Source organism: Carex rostrata, chromosome 35, assembly GCF_964058835.1.
Source record: "Carex rostrata chromosome 35, lpCarRost1.2, whole genome shotgun sequence".
Taxonomy (NCBI): domain Eukaryota; kingdom Viridiplantae; phylum Streptophyta; class Magnoliopsida; order Poales; family Cyperaceae; genus Carex; species Carex rostrata.
In genome coordinates, this window is record NC_135952.1 from 166027 (window position 1) to 188529 (window position 22503).

General features: G+C 36.1%; 4 protein-coding genes across 6 annotated transcripts; 2 read left to right on the plus strand and 2 right to left on the minus strand.

Annotated features, from left to right (window-relative positions):
- Positions 1-584: 584 nt before the first annotated feature.
- On the minus strand, positions 585-2043 carry LOC144549291 (serine/threonine-protein phosphatase 7 long form homolog). Its single transcript, XM_078298009.1, has 2 exons — positions 1870-2043; positions 585-1769 (listed from the first exon to the last, which is right to left on the minus strand). The coding sequence occupies exons 1-2, from the start codon at positions 2041-2043 to the stop codon at positions 585-587; spliced, it is 1359 nt and encodes a 452-aa protein (XP_078154135.1).
- A 1499-nt stretch (positions 2044-3542) lies between these two features.
- TSBTYPE2 (tryptophan synthase beta type 2) lies at positions 3543-7211 on the plus strand. Its single transcript, XM_078298010.1, has 6 exons — positions 3543-3597; positions 4161-4500; positions 5042-5258; positions 5415-5952; positions 6573-6671; positions 6891-7211. The coding sequence occupies exons 1-6, from the start codon at positions 3543-3545 to the stop codon at positions 7145-7147; spliced, it is 1506 nt and encodes a 501-aa protein (XP_078154136.1). The 3' UTR covers positions 7148-7211.
- A 1604-nt stretch (positions 7212-8815) lies between these two features.
- On the minus strand, positions 8816-14406 carry LOC144549406 (protein FLX-like 2). Its single transcript, XM_078298131.1, has 7 exons — positions 14129-14406; positions 12977-13280; positions 11833-12113; positions 10334-10461; positions 10074-10126; positions 9712-9942; positions 8816-9140 (listed from the first exon to the last, which is right to left on the minus strand). The coding sequence occupies exons 2-7, from the start codon at positions 13259-13261 to the stop codon at positions 8949-8951; spliced, it is 1170 nt and encodes a 389-aa protein (XP_078154257.1). The 5' UTR covers positions 13262-13280; positions 14129-14406; the 3' UTR covers positions 8816-8948.
- A 4629-nt stretch (positions 14407-19035) lies between these two features.
- Positions 19036-21928, plus strand: LOC144549253 (uncharacterized). Of its 3 annotated transcripts, XM_078297975.1 has the most exons (4): positions 19036-19363; positions 19651-19950; positions 21014-21184; positions 21527-21928. In XM_078297975.1, exons 2-4 carry the CDS (start codon positions 19780-19782, stop codon positions 21707-21709), a joined length of 525 nt encoding a protein of 174 aa, XP_078154101.1. In that variant the 5' UTR covers positions 19036-19363; positions 19651-19779; the 3' UTR covers positions 21710-21928. The 3 variants fall into 3 exon arrangements, 2 of the variants coding, with proteins under 2 accessions (XP_078154101.1, XP_078154102.1); XM_078297976.1 differs by having other exon boundaries at positions 19036-19950; positions 21530-21928; XR_013509634.1 differs by lacking the exons at positions 19036-19363; positions 19651-19950 and adding an exon at positions 19958-20278 and having other exon boundaries at positions 20321-21184.
- Positions 21929-22503: the final 575 nt, after the last annotated feature.

Genomic DNA, 22503 nt, shown 5'->3' on the forward strand with positions numbered 1-22503 from the left:
TGCTAAGTCTGGATTATTTTCATCTAAGTGGGAAATTAGAACAATTTCAGGACCACATACATGCCATGCCAATGCTTCTCGTACCGATCATGCACAATTAACTGCAAAAATGGTCGCCGATGTTATACGAGAAGATATTAGGGAGAATGTTGCCTTAACCATTAAAAGCGTTAAAGGGCTAGTCCGTAAAAAATACAAGGGAATAATTCCCAAATATAACAAGTTGTGGCGTGGCCGAGAGCTGGCAATCGCACAACTATTCGGTAGTTGGGAAAAATCTTACGACCTTCTCACTCCATTGTTGGAAGCAATTAAAAAAGACAATCCAGGAACAAAATTCGGAGTTGCGCACGAACCCACAGGAGATCCAACAGAAAGGTTGTTTAAGGCAGCTGCGTGGGCTTACGGTCCGTGCATTGCTGCAGTGCCTCATCTCAGGCCAATCATTAGTATTGATGCATGCTTCCTTTCTGGTAGGTATCAAGGGAGATTGCTGATAGCGTGCGGTTACGATGCTGAGAACCAGTTGCTTCCTCTGGCTTTTGCATTAGTCGGGGAAGAGAGTTTCCAGACATGGGGATGGTTCATGAGGTGGCTTTTGCATTACCCCAATTTACTAGTCTCACATTCGCACTGTGAACAAATTTGTGTAACCGGCGTACCTCATCCTCGGGAAGCGGCAGTGGTGGCGGGAGTTCCTGTGCAAACCCAAATTGTCGCATCACACGATCTGGGTAATGATGCTCAATTATCCAAAAGTGCACAAGTGGCACACGAGCTAGCCATACACCCATTTCATCAATAACTCGTGATGGCAGCTTACACGGTACCTCAAGTAACATCGCTTTGTAAGGCTCCCATTTTACCATGTAATCTTCGAGCTTCTGCAGTTCGTTGCGGAAGTAACTAACTCCACTCCGATTGTGACCTTGGCGATAATCATGGAGACAACACCACTTATCTCCGAATGCTGGACACTCTTGTCCGTTTGGATGGCCCCAATTTGGACTCCAATCATTTAAGGGACGAGGACAGCCGGTTGATAATCGAGACCAACACCAATGTTGTAAAAGCACAGTTGGCCCTGACATAAGCTTTGTTTTACGCTGAACCGCAACACAAAGGCTCCTGTAGAGATAAGCTAGAACAGCTCCACCCCAATTGTACTGTTCCGGGGAATCAAGATTTCCAAGAAATTGTAAATACATTGCCGGAACCGAATCTCCCGACGAATCAGCAAAAAATATAGACCCGAATAAATCGAGTACATATGCCCTTGTGTACTGGCGTACCTGCTCCTCTGTAGGCTCATTCGGTTCCGGGTTTAGCATTCCAGCAAATCGATCACGCAATTCTCTCAAATTTATAGCATACCCAGATTGCGAACGAACCTCTTGCGCGTCATTCGGCCCCGATCTCTTCTTTTTTTTAAGCACCGCACTTGCGGTACCATTTCCAAGAAGCTGATCCACTAAGATAGACCAAGCACGGTCTGAAGGACCCGTCACCGGTAACCCCATGATCGGCAGCGCCCAGAGACAAGAAACATCCTGCAGCGTAATTGTCATCTCTCCCACGGGAAGATGAAAACTGTGAGTCTCTGGTCTCCATCGCTCCACGAGACCAGCGAGGAGTGATAGGTCAATTTTCATGTGACCCATTTGAGAAACCTGATACAAACCGAGTCTAAGCAAGAATGGTTTGCAAAGGTCGTGGTACTCAATCCCAGTCCAGATACCTCGAGGGTCCACTCCTACATCTCTGTAATCCTGTCAATGTTATACAATTTGATTAAAATAAAAATATTGTAATTCAAATAGTTATATCATTTTATAAAAAAAATATTAAATGATTCATGGAATAACTTACATCATCATGGATTCGTGAGACCTTATGTTGGTCATGCGGCATCCATAATAAATTGCTAAAATTACTTGCTGACCATGACGAATCAAAACCAGAATCAAAACCAGAATGAAAACCAGAATCACCATATACAGCTGCAGCATGTGAAGGGCCACCCTCATCACGACTGCTTGACATTCTGCATACATAACATTTTGAAAAAATTAATTTTAATAACCACTCACATTATTAAATAAATTACTAAATTAAGCAATTATCTAAGAACTCTACAACTCACAAGAATAAATAAATTAAGAAATAAATAAAATACGAGATGAATAAATTATCTAATTTATTACTTCTTGCAAAATACACTTAACAAACTAATAAACTTGAGATCTAATTAATTCAATTCATTTTTGTAATAGATTACGAAAATAAGTACCTGCATTACCTAAATTACTTGCATTGCTAAAAAATTCAAAATGAATGAACTATGAACTTTAGGCTAAAATATTGTCAAAATAACACTATGAATTATTCATATCTAATAATTGCGAGTACATAGTTAATCTCAAGAATAATTACAATAATGCTATCAACATTATCAATTCTATGCTATGGACTAATTTAAATAAATTAATTTATACCATATCAAATGAGTCTACAAATTAATTACAATAATTCTATCAACATTATTAATTCTATGCTATGGACTAATTTAAATAAATATATTAAAATGAATTAATTTATACCATATCAAATGAGTCTATAAATGAATTAAATTTTATAAACCCTGAAACCCTAATTTATCATTTTTTTTTAAGTGCAATTAACAAAATTCACTGTAATTAACAGTTTGATAACAAATTATTATCAATTAATTTATTTTTACTGTAATTTATTTTAATTTTGTATATTAAAAAATTACCTTAATTGAGTGATGGATTGAGTGATGGGAGGGCGAGTTCGACAGCGACGGTGATGGCCGACAGGAGAAAATCACGAATCCGGACGGACTGCTTTACTCCGTCCTAGAGAGGAGGCGTTGTGGAGTGGAGCTGTCTCTGTGAAGCACCGACGGACTCAAATTTTTTTTCTGCGAAAGGGATGGATAGGAGGGGAGTAATAGGTTGTGGGACGGGATGAAGTAACCCGTCCGTATTTTTTTTTTTTTTTTTTGGGCTGGACGGGATGTCTTAAGCCGTCCCTCAAACGGTGATTTTTGTCCCTACCGTCCGTGACTTTTTTTTTTTTTTCGATTTCTCTTTCTCGGACGGGCTTGACGTCCCCGTCCGGAGTCTTCATTCTATTTTTTTTTTTTTCGATTTTTCTCGGACGGGCTTGACGTCCCCGTCCCGAGTCTTCATTTTTTTTTTTTTTTTTTTTCGATTTATCGGATGATTTTGATTAATTAAGCGGGGGGGCTTAACATCGGACGGGTTTAGCTGGTCCGTCCGCTAGGACGGGTTTAACTGGTCCGTCCGCTAGGACGGGTTTACGCGCCCCGTTCTTCTTAGTTATCGAAGATAACCGCAAACGTTATTGAATCTCGATATTTTAATAATATATTTTCTATTAATAAAAAATTCGGCATCATCGCAATCATCTTCCTCTAAATAAATAAATAGTACAAATATTTCCAAAGCACTTATATTTTATATCTCGACAAGATCAAGAAGGCTTCCTACCTTTCCATGGCGGCGGTTGCTTCTTGTCAACCTACCTCTCTTTCCACCACCTTCTCATCAGGTACTAAAATATATTTTTCTTCCATATTTTTTTTTTTATTTTACTTTTTGTTTTTCTTGAGTTTGTTAATCTATCATTAGTAACTGGTTTTATTTGTTTTGTTCTGTGTATTATATTAGCCTTGTATTACTGTTGAAATATACAGTACAGGGTCCTTCCCTTTGGAGACCATTTTATATAATAAAATAAATAAATTATATTAACAGTAATCAGTAAACAGAGGTGACCATTATTATTATTATTATTATTATTATTATTAGTGAGGCTACGGTACTATCCATAGCACATATTCATATCAAAATCTCTATTTTCAAAGTCTAAACGGTCAATCTAAACCATTCAACCCGATCTCCATATGAAAACGAAGATATTGATTCATAGAACAAACCAATTTGCTCTATGCATAGTACCATATCCTCACTCTAATAACAACAATAATAATAATAATAAAAATTTAGCTCCTGTTTATTAAGCTTGTAATGCCATATCTGTCAGCAGTATTTTTTAAAAGTATGAGGAAATTTTGCTCAGTTTAACTACATTTTTTTTTTTCTTTTAAATTAATTTGCTATTGTTAGGTCATGGCAAACAGTCAGCATGCTACAAAAGGAAGCCAATTCTTAACCTGCCAAGAAAACCCTTGTACTACACAAGAGCAACAGCCGGTACCAGTAATGCAAAAATTGAGATACCAAACCAGTGGTACAACCTTGTATCAGATCTAAAGGTGAAACCGCCACCACCTCTGCATCCAAAAACCCACAACCCGCTTAATCCCGAAGATTTATCTCCTCTTTTTGCTGAGGAGCTGATAAAGCAAGAAATCAGTGGGGACCGGTACATTGATATACCAGAGGAGATCATAGATGTTTACCGGCTTTGGCGCCCCACACCTCTTATTAGGTACCTGTTTACTTGGGTCCAATAATATAATACTTGATGAGTGAAGCTATGCATAGCGCATATTGGTCTGTACTATGGATTAATTTTTCCATTTTCAAAGTCCAAACAATCGATCCGAACGGCTCAATATGAGTACATATTAAAATGCATGTGGAGATCAAATTTTACATTTTCTAAGTTTCTTTTTACTATTTGTTTACATAGGTAGAAGGTTGCTTGATCTAAAGATTTTGGACTGTTCGAAAGTAGTGATTTTAACCTATAAAAAAGTAATAAAAGGTTCTAAAAAATAGTAAAAATTGGTCTCAAATTACATTTTAATATGGAGGTCATGTTAAGCAGATTGATAGTTTGGACTTTTAAAAATGCAGATATCGATCCATAGTACAGCCTCATCCGCGCTATGTATAGTACCATAGCCTCTCTCTGGGTCCATTAATATAAAACTTGATATCAAAACTAGACCAGTCTGACTCAATACTGGTACACCTTCTATAAAGAGAAACTGGTACACTCTTTTTTATTGTTATTTTAAATACAGGGCAAAGAGGCTTGAGCAATTGCTCGATACTCCGGCTAGAATATACTACAAGTATGAAGGTACCAGCCCAGCTGGTTCACATAAACCAAACACAGCTGTACCGCAAGCTTGGTACAATGCTCAGCAAGGGGTCAAAAGTGTCGTAACTGAGACTGGTGCTGGTCAATGGGGCAGTGCTTTGTCCTTCGCTTCGAGCCTTTTCGGCCTGAATTGTGAGGTTTGACTTTTGACTTCTTCTCACAGGTTACAGTAACAGTCAGTACCAGTACCAGGTACAAGGTTAATTGGTGATCTTATATAAGGCCATCCTAAATGCTAATATATATCTTTACAAAAACAATATAATGCAACTGCATCCTTTATTTCGTATCAGGTATGGCAGGTACGAGCTTCATATGACCAGAAGCCATACCGTAGACTGATGATGGAGACCTGGGGAGCAAAGGTGCACCCATCTCCCTCAACTGTGACCGAATCGGGTCGAAAACTCCTCGAATCTGACCCGTCAAGCCCTGGAAGCCTTGGCATCGCCATCTCTGAGGCAGTTGAAATTGCCGCAACCAACTCAGACACAAAATACTGCCTTGGCAGTGTTCTCAATCATGTTTTACTGCACCAGACTGTGATAGGTGAAGAGTGTATAAAGCAACTGGAGGCAATAAATGAGAAACCCGATTTGGTTATTGGGTGCACTGGTGGCGGATCCAATTTTGCTGGACTGGCATTCCCTTTAATGAGGGAGAAGATAGAGGGGAGGATGAACCCGGTTTTTCGGGCTGTGGAGCCCACCGCATGCCCATCTCTGACGAAAGGGGTGTATGCATATGATTTCGGGGATACGGCTGGGTTGACACCTTTGATGAAGATGCATACACTTGGTCATGATTTTATTCCCGACCCAATCCATGCTGGTACTGACAATCTGTTGCTTTTGTAATTATTAGTTTTTCTATGCCAATTTTGATAACATGTAAAATCAAGGCTAGTAGTGGTACTGTGCTGGTATGATTAGCCAGTAGCCCGGTAGTTTACTTTGCCATCTCACCAACAACTAGGGGTCTTCATTGGATCCGGTTTTATTTGGTTTTCAACCGAAACAACAAATTTTGAATTAAATGATTCGGTTTTTCACTTTAAATGGTTCAGCTCGGTTGAAGTTTTGAATTAATTTGGTTTTTATTATTTGGTTCAGTTTAAACTCTCTTATATTGGTTCAACCAAACAAATCAAAAGTTACTTGATACTTGAATTTTTTTGGTTTTTCATATTTGGTTCATCTTCATCTCTCTTATTTCTTGACTATTTTAATTCAGTCTTAACCAAACTGACCGTTTGAACCCCCTACCAACAATCGCTTTTCTGGGCTTAAGCAATTTAGGAAATTTGTTTTTTAGGTTACCTTGTAAGAAAATGTAACTGCTAACATACTCTAGTAAAAAAGGAAACTTGATATGCTGATGGCTATAAATAAACTTGTATAATGTTATTTTGTGCTTCTGTTTTTAGTAAAATTTTGTTATTTGCTTCATAGGAGGGCTAAGGTACCATGGGATGGCGCCTCTAATTTCGCATGTTTACGAGCTCGGGCTGATGGAAGCCATTGGAATTCCACAAACTGAGTGCTTCCAAGGTATTATAAACTCGAATTTGATTAAGATTCGCAAAAACCGTGTTATAGAAACTTTTATACTAGCACTTTGTCTTTCTTGATTGAGTGAAAAAAAAAATAGAGCTAAAAGGGATTTACCAGTACTCCAGTAGTAATTATATGGGATGCAAAACAACCCTGTTCATTTTTGTTTTTCCTTCATGTATTTCTTGATAACAATGTTGTAATTTTGAATTGCAGCTGCAATACAATTTGCCCGGACCGAAGGAATCATACCGGCACCTGAACCAACCCATGCAATTGCAGCTACAATCAGGGAAGCATTGGAATGTAAAAAGACCGGAGAAAAGAAGGTGATCGTGATGGCAATGTGCGGCCATGGCCATTTCGATCTAACCTCTTATGAGAAATACTTGAAAGGAAACATGGTCGACCTCGCTCACTCACCGGAGAAATTGAAGGCATCTCTTGCTGGAGTTCCTCAAGTTAAATTCTGAATTTCCATGTTGATAATGCTTCTAGGTGTCAAGGGGTGAAATCAGAGAACTGAGAAAATTGAGAAATTTTCATTTTATGAGAGGACTATAACAATAAGTTTTGCTAAAGTAAAAAAATTTAAAAGACAAAAATAAAAATAAAAACTTTTTTACTTGTATGGAGGACTTAGCCTCCTCCTGGCCTGCCCTCTGTCCACCTAAGTTATTTGCCATCTATTAAATAAAAAAATATATATAGTTCCTAATAATAAAGATATTAGAAAATCTATATAATATGTCCGCTTATTATTGTAACAATTATATAATTTCTCTTCACCATTTGTCCCTTTGAATAAATGTTATAAAAGATGATGTTAGGAAGAACAAAGGTGCAATTGCTCCAGCTGTCAGCTGTGGTTTTGAGAATTCATATCTCAGACTCAAATTTTGGTTTGTCTAATTTAAGTGTTTTGATTACTGAAGTAAATTTGTGCAGTCATGTCGTATTAAACGTAATTAATATGTTGTGATTTTGATTATGTGTCATGTTGTATCTTGATAAAAAAAAATGTCGTAATTAATACATTGTAATTTTAATTATGTGTCATGTCGTATCTTGATAAAAAAAAATAGAAGCGAATTATGATATATAAATAGTTACGACACATTAGTCACGTCATGATGACTCGTTTAGTCACGTGTAATTATTTTTTCTTCATAATTAAAGTTAGTGCCTGCCAACGAATTTTTAGGTCTATTGTTAAACTGAATCTGAAAATCCTTCAGGTATTGACATGCCACGTGGCGAGCTCTTTGATCCTCACGTGTCTCTCCTCTGCGCCGACGCTTGTCAGTTGTCAGCGACTCACCCATCTTTTTTCTTTGAAAATTTTCAAATTTGTTTAAAATTCACATCCAGACAAAATATAATTTTGGATCGTACTGTGTTCGTGATCATGTGAATTTTATTTTATATCAGTCGTGGTAAGAAAGCTTGTAGCTTGTGCTTGTGCTTGTGCTTGGATCCTGATTTCTATGTAACTCGTTCGCTAATGTTACTGTGGATTGAGTTGTTACCGACTTAACTTGTTATTAACTAAATCTCAATCAAAATTAAATGTGTTCAAGTTGACATCTAATTCAACTAACTATGAATTTGTTTGTCTATTTCAATTCCAAAATGTTATAAAAATTATATTTATTTTTAAAACAGATCTAATGAATCAACTCCTGATGATTATAATCTGAAATTTCAACTCGTACTCCTAATCCCAATTTAGTTCAACTCGCTCAATTGCTAAATTACAAGCTAACCCAGCTCATTGCCACCCCTAATTTGTGATTAAGACAATTCACGGATCGCATCATTTTTGCATCAATAATGAAAATATTTCCTATTTTCATGCAATATGAAAATAACCTTCATACAACGAAGTTTGATTTTGAGGATGCCAAATATGAGCAACCAAATTTAATTTTGGGTTCAATTGTGCCACCATAAGTGAACAAATAAATTAAAAAAAAAAAAAAAAAGTTGCAGTTCTTACAAGGAAAACCATGAACCCAAAAAAAAAAAAAATGATGCACGCACATTTTTTTTTATTCTTTTTCAAATATCATCACAAAAGTAACATAAATGAAATCAGCCTTAAAATACCACCTAAAAACTACATAGACCAAACAACAATTAAACAAATAGAAATAGTTTATGCTTCCTATAAGCAGATGTTACATCATTACAAGATCTGATTCCTCCTCATTGGTTACAATTTCTCATTTAAATGATCAAATAAATAGCTTTTTAATGTAGACTACAACTTGCTTATTTACGGGCTGGATTATTTTGACCCTGAACTGGTACATGACTTGTAGGCGGTGTGGATCCATAAGGCACCGACCCGTAATGTTGTGGCGGTACCTGTTGAATTGGTGCTTGTACCATCCCGTAAGAATTAGTTGGTACTTGAGGGGGTCCATATAGGTACTGTGCTGATCCATATAAATTTTGAGGTACCTGTGTAATGGAAAAAATACCAAAGAAATAAGCAACCAATCTAATACCTGATCTCAATATGTACAAATCAGGTATTGTCCCATGAAACAAGGGTTAAACTAGAATGAGAAGTTTGCCTTACAAAAATATAGTAATTGTTCAGGCACAAGGCCGGGTCTACGTATAACCATTATGTATATTGAAATTTAATTGATTTGAAATGGTAAAGTTTTTATATAGTTCAGGCCCTCTCATGAAATGCTAGAAATGCTAAATGTGTGCTTGTATCGTAGTGGTTAGAATTCCATTTAGTGATTGTAGAGACTTGGGTTCAAATCCCAGTGACAACACATTATTTATTTTCACATATTATGCATTTTACGTTTTAGCCCCCCCCCCCCCCAAATTTTCTAGTTCCGCCCCTGTGCAGGCTCACATGTGATAATACAGATAAAAAAATAAAATAAAATCCAACTGTAGGTTTTGGTCCTGGTAATGAACCAGCATGACTTCTACAAAGGATGTGTCGTGTCAGGTCACAGTATATTCCAACCAGCTAATATTAAAATTCCAGTTAAAAGAGGTAACCAACCTGTGTTGTTCCGTAGAACGACTGAGGTGCCTGTCCGGTACCGTAAAGAGCGAGATGTGCCTGTGCCGGTCCATACGGTGATGAACCCTGAGCCGGGTTTGGAGTAGGATTAGGGTTAGTGTTAGTGTTAGGGCTAGGGCTAGGGTTGTTTCCAGTATTAGCCCGAGGAGGGATGGTACCTGTTGGGTTTCCACTGTACGGTACAGTCTGACCACCTTGCATGACCTGTCCCTGTTTACAGTAAAATGGCAAATAAGCATCTTTTGAAAAGAAAACAAATGTGAAATTAAATGAGAAAAAAAAAAAAATAATAGGCATTATCTTGATGTCATCCTGTCCCAATAAATGCTAAACATGCATACCTGAGCTGGTGTATTATTCTCTTTCTGAGCAGGCATAGTACCATAAGCAGTGCCTACAATAAAAATCAAACATTTTAATGTCAGGTCATATTAAGTAACTGATCATGTTTTCAGTATTACACTTGTACTGAAATGTACAAAATATACTGGGAGCCTATTTTTGCTATTTTGCTTTTTAAAATGCTAATTTTTCAGTAATAACAAGGTTGAATGATCAAAAGGTTAAGGTAGTGAAAAGCTGATTTCTTGTAATATAGTACCAGTAGCATTTGCCAGCTCAGCACGGAGGTTTTCCAATTCTTGCACCATAGCCACATAGTTCTTCTCCATTAGTTGCAAAGATTCGTAGTGGTCAAGTCGGAGCTTCCTTTCGTACTCATATGTACCTCTACAATATACATTTCAATAAATTTCAGTTGCTTTCAATGGGAATACTGGTACGACCTGACCGTGATGGTACCATAACATTCAATTGTGCAATTATGTCTAGGAAAGCCCTGATCAATATTCAAGCAGTTAAATCTCAGTTAAAATCAATTGGCCTTTCAATTAAATAAAATGATCCACCAGAGTCTATTCATGTTACTAATCTGCGCAAAACTTAAACAGTTAAAATGAAATACATTTTTCAGTCAAGAAATCATTTTTTACTCTCTGATGTTTTTTTGTTTATTTGGTAACCCAATGTTTAGTCAGGCTTATTTGAGGTCGATTGATAATCGACATGCTACAAAGGGGCGAATGGACTTACATAACTTTACAACCCAGATCATATAATTAATTAATCAATCAATTTTATTTGATTATTGTCTAAGAGTAAGGCTATGGTACTATGCATAGCGCAGATTGGTCTGTACTACGGATCAATATTTTCGTTTTCAAAGTCCAAATAGTCGATTTGAACCATTCAACATGATCTCCATATGAAAATGTACTTGCAATCAAAATTTTACATTTTTTAAAAAAATTTACTATTTTTTTAAAAGGTAGAAAATCACTACTTTTGAATGGTCTAGAATTTTTAGATCAAGTGATTTTCTACCTATCTAAAAAAATAGTAAAAAAAAAAAATACTACATGTACATTTTTAGTTGAAATAGTTGAAATGAAATACCTATTTCAGTAAAGAAATCATATTTTACTCTCTAATGTCTTTTGTTCATTTGGTCACGGATGTTTAGTCAGGCTAAGCTGGATTGATAAATTGATATGCTAAGGAGGAACGAATACCTTTGATAACTTTACAACCTAATGAGTGAGGCTATGGTACTATGCATAGCGCATATCGTTCCGTACTATACATCAATATCTCAATTTTCAAAGTCAAAACTGTCAATCTGAACCCGTTCAACATAATCTCCACATGAAAATGTACTTGTAGATCGAATTTTACATTTTTTAGAATTTTATTACTATATTTTTAGATAGGTAGAAAATCACTTAAATTAAAGAATTTTAAAGTCATGATTTTCTAAAGTAGTGAAAATGTACTTGTAGACCATTCTAATGTAGTGATTTTCTACCTATCTAAAAAGAATAGTAAAACAATTCTCAAAAATATAAAACTTAGTCTGCAGGTACATTTCCATATGGAGATCATGTTGAACGGTTCAGATAGACTATTTGCACTTTGAAAACGAAGATACTGATCCATAGTATGGAACAATCTGCACTATGCATAGTACCATAGTCTCACTCGCAGTCATATAATTAATTAATCAATCAATTTTATTTGATTATTGACTAAGACACAAGTTACCTGAACTGCTGGTACTCATGTCTTAGAGAATCCAATTCAGACATTAGAGCTGGCATTTGTTGTACATCACCAATGGCTCTCTGTAAATCCTGGCTCATACTCTGCACCTTAGCAATTAAATCCTGCCTGACAGCTACCAAATTCTGGGCCTCGGCATGGGCCTTTTGAAGGTCTGTTTTGACATTCTCAGAAGACTTTAATTCGGCCTCCATTTTATTTATTTTTTCAATCATGACCCTCAGCTGTTGATCCTCGTCACCCCTCGCAGCATCTGTGTGTGCCTGAGTGGATTCAAAGTTGTTTTTTTTTTGAGTGGATTCAAAGTTGTTAGCATCAAGTGAAATTAGATCTCGGATCTCAGTGCAGCTATTGCCACACTAACAATTTGTGCTTATCTTGGGACAATAGACAAACTATCAAATTCAGATACTAAAGCTGGAATGTCAATAAGTGAAGATAACACGCACATAAGGATAACTAATGCATCACATGTTGATAGATTTAGTGATAAACTGGATAAGCAAGCAATTAAGACAATTCATGATCTTCATTTTCATCATATAAGGCATAAGAGAGATGCTACTATTTTCAAAAACTCTCGCAGAGATCAAAAGCAAGCTGTGTCAGAGTTTAAATAAGAATGTTTGCTTCCTCTAGCGTGATTTGAATTAGAAACCTTTTATTTTTGTTTTTTTTATGTTGGCTATTTTCTTTGATTTCCTTACAAATAACTGTTTCACTTGGGTCAAGTCTTTCTTGAGCCTTATTGGATACCTTATTCCTACTTGGTTCTAAGAGGGGCCTGAGACTTATCATTTGTTTGCTCACAAAAGAAAGAACATTTATTCATTAACCAAACTCTCAGTTAGAGTGATATTTTCGGCAGTATTTATTCACACCTGAGTCCGTATCCTCTGAGATATCTCAAACTTTCATTATCTAAGGCCGGGCCAAATATTTTTCAGTGCGTATTCAGTATGCAGGAGGGTCAGTATTTTTGACCGGTCCGGATTTACCACAGATCAATTCAAAATTTGATATATCGATGCGAATTCATTCATACCTGCGCTATAACATAATTGATATAATTCCTAGACCGAAAAAACCAACAGAAGAACCCATACCAAAGCATGTCCCGTCTTACCTGGATAATTTGCAATTCATGCTGAGCAGCAGCCAGCTCGCGCCTTAAAGAATGGTGTGAATTGTGAAGTTTCTGATTTTCTATGGCCAGCTTCTGTATCTCCACGTGTTGCAGATCAAGTTTCCTCTCTAGGTCAAAAGGAAAGGGGCCAGGTGGTGGGCGGATACCAAGTCCCGGACCAAACGGGTCCAGGTGTTGCAACAAACCCGGATCCTGGGGAGGCCGGTGTTGGTGTTGGTGTTGGTATTGGTATTGTTGCAGAGGCATTCGGCCCTTACTTGCCATTAGGCAAGCCTGATCAAATCTAAAAATGATTAAAGATTCAAAAAGTATTAATTAAAAAGACTTCATTGCATGAAAAGAATGTTTTACGAATGGAATATAATTCAGAGGAAATTCTAAGCAAGAAATTTATAACGGAAAAGGCATTTGAAGTTGATATATGATGCAGTAACTTTTGTGAATTTTAGTCTCAATTTAATTCTGATTTCAGTTCAATTTTGAATAAAATAGATGTCAGGATGTGCATCTTTCAGCATAGTCCTTTACCAGTAACCTAACAAACTCCATAATTCTAAAACAACCTAACCAATTTTCCAGTCCAGCAACTGTCCATTATAAAATATGTCAAAATTGACTGTCCATTATAAAATATGTCAAAATTGAGGGGCAAGAACAGCATGTAATAAAAAAAAAAATATGCACATAAGATTTCAAATTGGGAACAAAAACTTGTTAAACAAGTAAATAAGCCTAGAAGTTACTGGTAAATGCAAACAGGCCAACCTGGACCTTTTTTCAACAAAATAAATATGCAGTAGCTTTTGTCAATTTGTCTTAATTTAATTCTGATTTTAGTTCAATCTTGAATAAAATAAATGCAAATATATGGATCTTTTAGCATAGTCCTTTACCAGTAACCTATCAAAATTCATATTCTAAAACAATCTAACCAATTTTTCAGTCCAGCAACTATACATTAAAAATATGTTAAAATTGAGGGGCAAGAACAACAGGTAACCCAAAAAAGAAAAAAAACAAATACACACTCAAGGTTTCAAATTGGGAACAAAAACTTGTTAAACAAGTATATAACCCTTAAAGTTAAACAATAAAAAAAAAAAAAAAAATTCTGAGAGAGAGAGAGAGTACCAAAGTAGGAAGTATGAGAAACAAGTCGTCGTAGAAGTAGTAGTATTAGGTTTTCCAAGCGAAAACCTTCGTCTCTCAAACCTCGGAGTTTAGGGAAGTAATTGCTTGGATTTCAGAAATGAAGAAAATGATTCCTATCCTGCTCTTTTCCCGGAAAAGTGAGCAGCGGAAGAGGAATTTGGGAGCGCACCGTCGGCTTTCGCCTTCTCGGTCTCGGTCTCGGGCAGATAAGATAAGCGGTCAGATTAGCTCCGGTCTGATCTTTCGTTCTTCGTTAGGTCGAGCAACTTAGGTCGATGAATACTGAATAGAATAGGGTGTAAACGAAGAGAACATCTGTCCAATCTACCATCCGACCTGTTTTAAGATCCGTGCACTTTGTTTCAATACCTGTGCGCATTGCTTCAAGATTCGTGCCCATCTGGCACGCATGAATCGGATCAAACGGTAGAGAAGTCTAAAATGAACTCTTTCACTCTCTGCTGAGTGCTGACGAGCTGTGAACATGACCACACCGATTCTATTTCGGAGGAGACTTTCTCACTTTCCTCCTCTCTTTCTCTTCGCCTTCTCCAAAATTTTGTTTCCTTTAATTAATTTCCACGAGGGAGTCAAAAATATCGAATTGGTTTAAATTCATTAACTAATTTGATAATCGATAAAAAAACAAGGCATTAACTTATACTTTCTAATATTTTAACTTCTAATTTCAAATACTCTAACTTATAATTATAATTACCAATCAAAATTCAACAATTTTATTTCAATTTTAATCCTAAATTTAACACAAATTACAAATCGAATAATCAGAAGTGGGGGCAAAAAAATTTTAGGAGGGACAAAGCTGGTCGGGATCGATAGATCTCCACTAAAACTCAAAATCCAGTGGAGCAGCTGTTCCTTTGAGACCATGTAGGTCCACCCTTGTTGAAGTGAATTCACATCCCTCTCTCTACGTCTCCTGCCTCTTCTCCGCACATTGCTCTTCGCGCCCTTGGATTTTGTGTCATGCCGTAATTAAGTCAATTTTTCACGTGTTATGTTGTGATTAAAATATCGAGAGTTAGTTATGCCACGCAAAAAGTCATACCACACAAGTTACACCATGAGCAAGTCGTTTCGTGTTTAAATGTGTCGTAACCGGTCGTGTTAGTCACATTTTATCAAATTTGACTATTTTTTGTAATTTAGTTATGCCACGCAAAAAATCATACCACACAAGTTACACCATGAGCAAGTTGTTTCGTGTTTAAATGTGTCGTAACCGGTCGTGTTAGTCACATTTTATCAAATTTGACTATTTTTTGTAATTTAGTTATGCTACGCAAAAAGTCATACCGCACAAGTTACACCATGAGCAAGTTGTTTCGTGTTTAAATGTGCTGTAACCGGTCATGTTAGTCACATTTTATCAAATTTGACTATTTTTTGTAATTTAAATTTGTTTATTGAAAAAAATCGTAAAAATATCCAAAAAAATATATTAAATAATTATTTGAAATATTAAATGAAGAATTAATGTTAGAAAAAAAAATGTGTTTGTGACTAAATGTAACGTGTTTTCTATGCCGCATTGTATCGTGATCAAAGTGATTCAGTGTCGTGTCCAATGCGATTATGTGCCGTGCCATGTCATTTTTGTCAATAATTGATCATGATACATAATACGCTAGTCACATGACGTAATAGACACATGATACACTAGTCATATGACGTAACAGACACACATGTCGTGTCGTTCCGTGATAGAGCTAGTTTTGACGTGCCATTTTTTCCACTCTAAATACCATCTGCTCTGTTTTGTTGACGGTTATACATACACTGACACACGCAGAGCACAAATTTTGTTAATTTGAAATCGCGCGCTTGTTTTGTCCTTTAGCTGAGTGTAGCAGAGAGCCGTCGACTGAGCTGTGAACATGCCTACCTACAGCGATTCTATTTTTGACGAGATTTCCTCACCTCCGTCGACTAATCTCACGACCTCGATCCTCAAGCGCCACCTCCAAATCCTCAATTCGCAGTAGAGTACCTAACCCAGACATGCATGCGGGCTTCCTTAATTCTGAACCAAAGCATTAATTAATGTCGATGCAAAGCTATATATGCCACTTGAAATTCACCTAATTGCGGTCCCAGCTTGTCAGACCCTTCTTCCCCTTCTCATTTCCCTTCGTTCAACTTAAATTGGACTCAAAATCAGCCAAAGTCATCCTAATATAAAAAAAATTAATTTTATAAGACAGTGATCCTAATATCAAAAATTCAAATCCAATAATTATTGCACTGACTAGACTATCAAACTTACAAGACAATCTTAAGATAGCGGATAGCAATTAGTTCATTCTGTACAGTCTTTTTGTAATTTTCCTTTTATTTAACTGGGAAAATGGCATGGCAGACCCGGCTCCATCACAGAACGACATAATAATGATATGAAACGGCACAACATGCATGTCGGTTACGTGTCGTGATTCGCGTGTCCCGTGTCATGGTCATCTTTAGAAAATTCAGTACAACATGTTACATGAAAAATCTAATCACAGCATGACACATGGTCACACGTAATAATTAGAACATTTAGATATTGACCAAATGATGAATCTTGAATAAACTAACTTAAATTATAATCAAATTATTACACGAATCACGTTTGGACAAGGCGTGACTCACGTAGCATAATCATTCGTGTACCGTGACTATCTCTTTACATTTTAATCAGAGCACATCGTGTTTTTTCCACTCTACCAATGGATAGCGACATGCATCGTAATATTTGGGGTTTTATCCTTTTTTAACTTAAGTTTTGATGCAAGTTTTATTTTTTCAGTACCAAAATTTTTTATAAACCATAATTAAAAAATAATAATTTTAAAAAACCAACATGATTACTTTGTTTTTTAGAAAAACTGTAAGAAATGAAATATCATTTTCATAACATTAATTTTTTTTTCGGACTGAAATGTCAATTCAGTTCGAGGTAGTTTTATAGACTTTTCAGCAAAATTGGTGTGGCCGTTAGTGTAACACCTACGGACTGAAATGTCATTTCAGTCCACATTTTTTTAGGGCGGACTAAATTGCCATTTCAGTCCATTATATATATATTTTTTATTTAGAGTTTGTTTATAAATACCCTTCTTCTCCCTCCAGAGAATGTCGCGGGATGAAAAAAAATAAACTTAGTGGGACTGAAATGCCATTTCAGTTCAGAGGTTTTTTTGGATTTTTTGTGGTTGTCTTTTTTAAAAGCTGTAAAACCAACACGGACTGAATTGTCATTTCAGTCCGAAAAAAATGGGGGGCTGAAATGGCATTTCAGTTCTTATAATTTTTGTAAAAAAAAAATAATTATGCTGGTTTTCTAAAAAAAATTTAATTATGGTTTATAAAAAAATCCAGTATTTCTTTCCGGTACCAATATCTTTTATTTCCAATATGTTTGGATGAGAGCTAGAATAGCAAGAATAGCAAGAATAGCAAAATTTAAGAATAATAAATAAGAATAGAGAAAAAAATAGTGATTTTTAGATTAGTGTGAAAATAGTGTTATTCGGATTAGTAAAAATGTTGTTTGGATTATACATGTAGAATAGTGAATAACTTGTAACCAATAAAGAATAGTGTGAACAAGGTGTTATTTAAGAGAAAAAATAGGCAAGTGAGATCTCAAACAAATTGTCACGACATAGAGATACCAAAAGTAATATCAAATTTGTTTTTTCGGAACTGTGTTGGTGGAAATCCAAAAATAAATTATTTTTTCCTCTCTCACATTTTTGAATAATAATTATTCTAACTATTTTGAATAACAAAATATTATTTGAATGCGCGTTGTTATTTCAAATAGCTTTTCTTTTTTTTTCTTTTTTTTTTGGGTTGGTTCTTAATAGCTTTTATTCTTGTCATCCAAACGGCCTCCCAGCCATTTTTATTAATATCCCTAAAAAAAAACTTAATTTTAAAAATGCCCATGTGTGCAACTTTTTTTTAAATATGCCCTGACCGCCTGGACTTCGGATGGCCCAAAAACCCTGTGAGGCGCCAGCCCCTGGGGCGCCCCATAAGGCAAGTGAGGCGCCAGCCCCCAGGACGCCCCATGGTGTTTTTTTTTTTTTTTTTATCATTTGGTTGAGCAAATACGCACTCAATCTCTAATCCCTCAAACTTATTTTATTTTTTATGTATATGTATATGTATGTGTGTATGTGTGTATGTATATATTATACATATATTATAAAAACCATAATAAATGCCAAGTTCTTAATGTTATGTATGTGGGCCTGATTCTAGGAGTATGCGGGGGGTGGCAGGGGGGCGGCAGCCCCCTGCGAGTGGTGTCTGAGGCTACGAAGCACGTTTATCTCGGAGAATTTTATTTTCAGAGAAGTCAATTGCATGAAAATCCTTTAACCGACGGTCCAGATTAGTCAAATAACCCATTAAGACGTGCGGTCCAGATTAATCCGTTTTTCTTCACAAAATTCTTCAAATCAAAATACTAAGATCTATATAAAAAAAAAAAAAAAACACCATGGGGCGCCCTAAGGGCTGGCGCCTCACTTGCCTTATGGGGCGCCCCAGGGGCTGGCGCCTCACAGGGTTTTTGGGCCACCCGAAGTTCAGACGGTCAGGGCATATTTAAAAAAAAGTTGCACACAGGGGCATTTTTAAAATTAAGTTTTTTTTTAGGGATATTAATAAAAATGGCCGTCATCCAAACATAGCTGACCTGTAATGTAGGGTTTATTTTCAGGTACCAATGTTAATGAAAAAAAAAAAAAACTAAAACCCTCCCTCCCTCCCTCCGTCCCCTTGGCCTCCTCTGTCTCCCCCGTTGGTTAACAATGTCGAACAACAATCTCGAAGGGAAAGGGGAAGGGGAAGGGGAAGGGGAAGGGGAAGGGGAAGGGGAAGGGGAAGGGGAAGGAGTCGACCGGCTTTCCCAACTTCCCGAGCCGCTCCTCCTCCTGATTCTCTCTTTTCTTCCCACCAAATTTGCTGTGCGTACATCCCTCGTCGCTCGCTGCTTCCGCCATCTCTGGACCGCCTCCCCCTCCTTTGAGCTGGACTGCTACGACTTCCCCCCAGGTCGCCGCTTCAACGACGCAACCTCCCGCTGTCTCCGTCTTCGCGATCCTTCTGCTCCACTACTCAGATTTTCTCTCAACACAGAGAACACACCTTTGTTGATGAAACGCCTCCCAAATTGGCTCAAGCGTGCTCATTCGCTAGGTATGCGAGATCTCTCTCTTCATATCCATTGTAATACCCTTGAGTTAGTTTTCCCACTTATCCTATCCTTTGGATCTCTTCGCTCTCTTCAGATCAATGTTCTTCCCTTATTTTTGTCATCATTTGAACCTGTTCTTCCCCCTACCTTCCCCCTAACTCAACTCAAATACCTCTACATTAAAGCAATGTCTAATTATGCCTTAAAAACTTTCATCATGGAACAAACAAGTTTGGAATATTTATGCATTGAGAAACCTACCCGTGATACTCTTGATCTGTCTTCGCAGTCGCTGAAGATTCTGAAATTAAGCTTTGAATCAACAAGTTCTAAGATTTGTCTATTCTTCCCTAAACTTGAATTTCTCGACTTGAGTATCTGCTTGTCTGATGATGAACCATACCAATTTTAATGAGAGATGCCTGAATTGAGAAAGGCATCGGTTGAAATCTCATCACTGATGGAAGAGAGTGTGCCGGTTTTACGAGACATTTTCAAAACTGTTTCAAATGTGTCGGAGTTGACTCTTCAAATTGGGGAATCTCGCCCAATGTGGTATTTTCCTGGATCAACCCATTGGCGGAAGCAGGTAAGTTGTTTTTTACACTAGTTTAATTTGCTCTTTATATAGTAAATTGGATGTATATGCTAGGATATAAGGGCAAAATGATATTGGTAACACACTCATTATCCTCTTAGAAGTTTTAAGAAGAATGTTCAATACCAAATTATAATCTCCTTGCATTTTTAGTTTCTGTCGTTGGATTTTATCGTTGCATTTTATCATTGATTTCTATGTTAGTTGATTTGGACTTGATAAGGTATGTATTGAACCACTTGTGTCGCTCAAATTACTTAGTTGCTGAATAAATCCTTGCATTAAAGGATAAAATGAGATATCTGACTACCCAATAAAGGTCATAGTTGAATTAATTCACTTAAATAGCCAAAAAATCTAGAATACAAAAAAGGACTTGTTACTGTGTTACTTTCTGCTGGTTCTTTGAAGTAGAATTGGAGGAATGGGTATTTTTTTTTTACTTCATGGAATAACATCATAACCACCACTTATGTAGGCTATACTTAAACCCTAAATTTAATATGCAGTTGGTTGGGCACCATGTTTTTTAGAATAGCAAAATGATCTGAAGAATGTGCGTCCAAATTATGCTTGTATTATTCTTTTTCACTACCTTGTTATGCTTGTACTGTATTACCAGATAGATAATTATTAGAATTTAGTATGCTTTTCATATTTTCCTAAAGAAAGATGCTGGTATAGTATTTTGTCTGATATTATACCAAGTACATCATTACTTAGAGGGGTTTCTGGCATCTAAGCCTCTGCATCTTTATCTGAAACCCACAATATTGCAAGTAAATTGTTGACATGGCATTGAGAAACAATGTTTAGGCTATTTTGTGAATAAACAGTCAGTTTTGAATACTTAATATACTTGAAAGTGCACCCACAATCCATAATATGTGTTGCATTTAGAAGTTAGAATCCCAATTTTTTAATATATATCAATTCTCAAATCTGATATTTGTGTTTATATCTTAATTTTATCTCTATGGTTTCTGTTAACATTAATTATTGTACATGTAGATTTGATTTAGTTTGGGTCTAATTGGAACTGATATCTTTGTAGAATGGCTTTGATCTATTTCACCCGTTGGTGGAACCAGGTAAAGATATGTTGATGTTTCCTAATTTGAGAAGTCTGAAACTCTCAATGTGCTTCTACGGAAATGCCTTACAAGACCTAATTTGTTTGCTTCATCATTCCCCTGTTATTGATTCTCTACACCTAATTCATGTGGTAATATTACTTGTTCAATTTGCTAAATTTCTCTTGTATTCTGTGTTTTTTGTATTTAGAGGTAATGCCACTTTTTTTGCCCACCCCCAATCAAAAAGGAAAATAAGAACATAAAAAGACGCTTTGATATGAATAAAAACACAGGGGGGGGTAAGTAAGCTTTAATATGTTATTGTTTAATATGAATAAAAACAATAATTTGGTGGATATAGTATTTACTATTTACCCCTTCAATGAAACTGCACAAAATAGGAGCACACAATCAGTAGCTCTTTCATAACGACATCATGCTTGTGTGGTACGTGTCACATAATAACATAACTATGTTATATTATATAATAGGAGGGACCGTCTAACTATCAACGGACGCTTTGGTTGCGTGAAGCTTGGCATTCTAAACTCCCACTGAACTCTGAAGGCAACCGAAACTATGCACATTTTTCAGACCTTCAGACAGGTCATAAGAAAAGCCAAGTTATCAAGTTGCTGTCCAGTAAAAAGTCATCCAAGAGGCAGAAAACATGATATCACTTGTCATTTCATCCGAAAGATCGGTACAGTTTGATGTAATTCGCTATTTTTTTGTTTTTGATCTTTTTACAGATCACTTGTGGGTTACATGCCAGTGCTCAGCCAGATAACTAAACTATGATACCAAATCAGCTTAATGTACCTTGTTAAGTTGATATTTTTTTTAATGGAACATTATTTGAACATTAGTACCATAATTCTTGTAATCAAATGCTGATGCTTCCACTCTGGGAACAAAACTTAAAATCTACTATAAGTTTCTTCATATGTTGAGGGTTCAAACAAAAGGAAGTGTTAAATCTGATATTCACATAAATATGTACGTAACATGAATATGCTGAAAGCTGAAACTTTGTTTTCTTTTAGTAATTAATTGCTGATTGGTCATTTACTCTGTCCAATTGTAATTGAAATGAATTATTTGTAAAAGCAACTGTTTTTAAAGTCATTCAGAAGTGAATAATAGCAAATAACCAACTTTAATTTACAAACCTGACTTCATGTGCCCGAACAAAAGCTTCTCAAAATATCAACTATATAATGTATCAATTTTAAACATTCGACACAATGATCCTTGATTAACCAATGTGTTTTTCTCTGTACTTCTCTTTCAACAAAAAAACATTTATTATTTGTGCATTTGCTCTCCATATAGTCCCTGAAAATGGAAAAAAATAAATTACAAGTCAGCAGTTACAGGATAATTAAACTTCACTAGAATTTCAAAATGAAAAAAAAAAAATGATCAAACCTTTTCTTGTCAGTCATTGCCAGCAATCACTGGTATT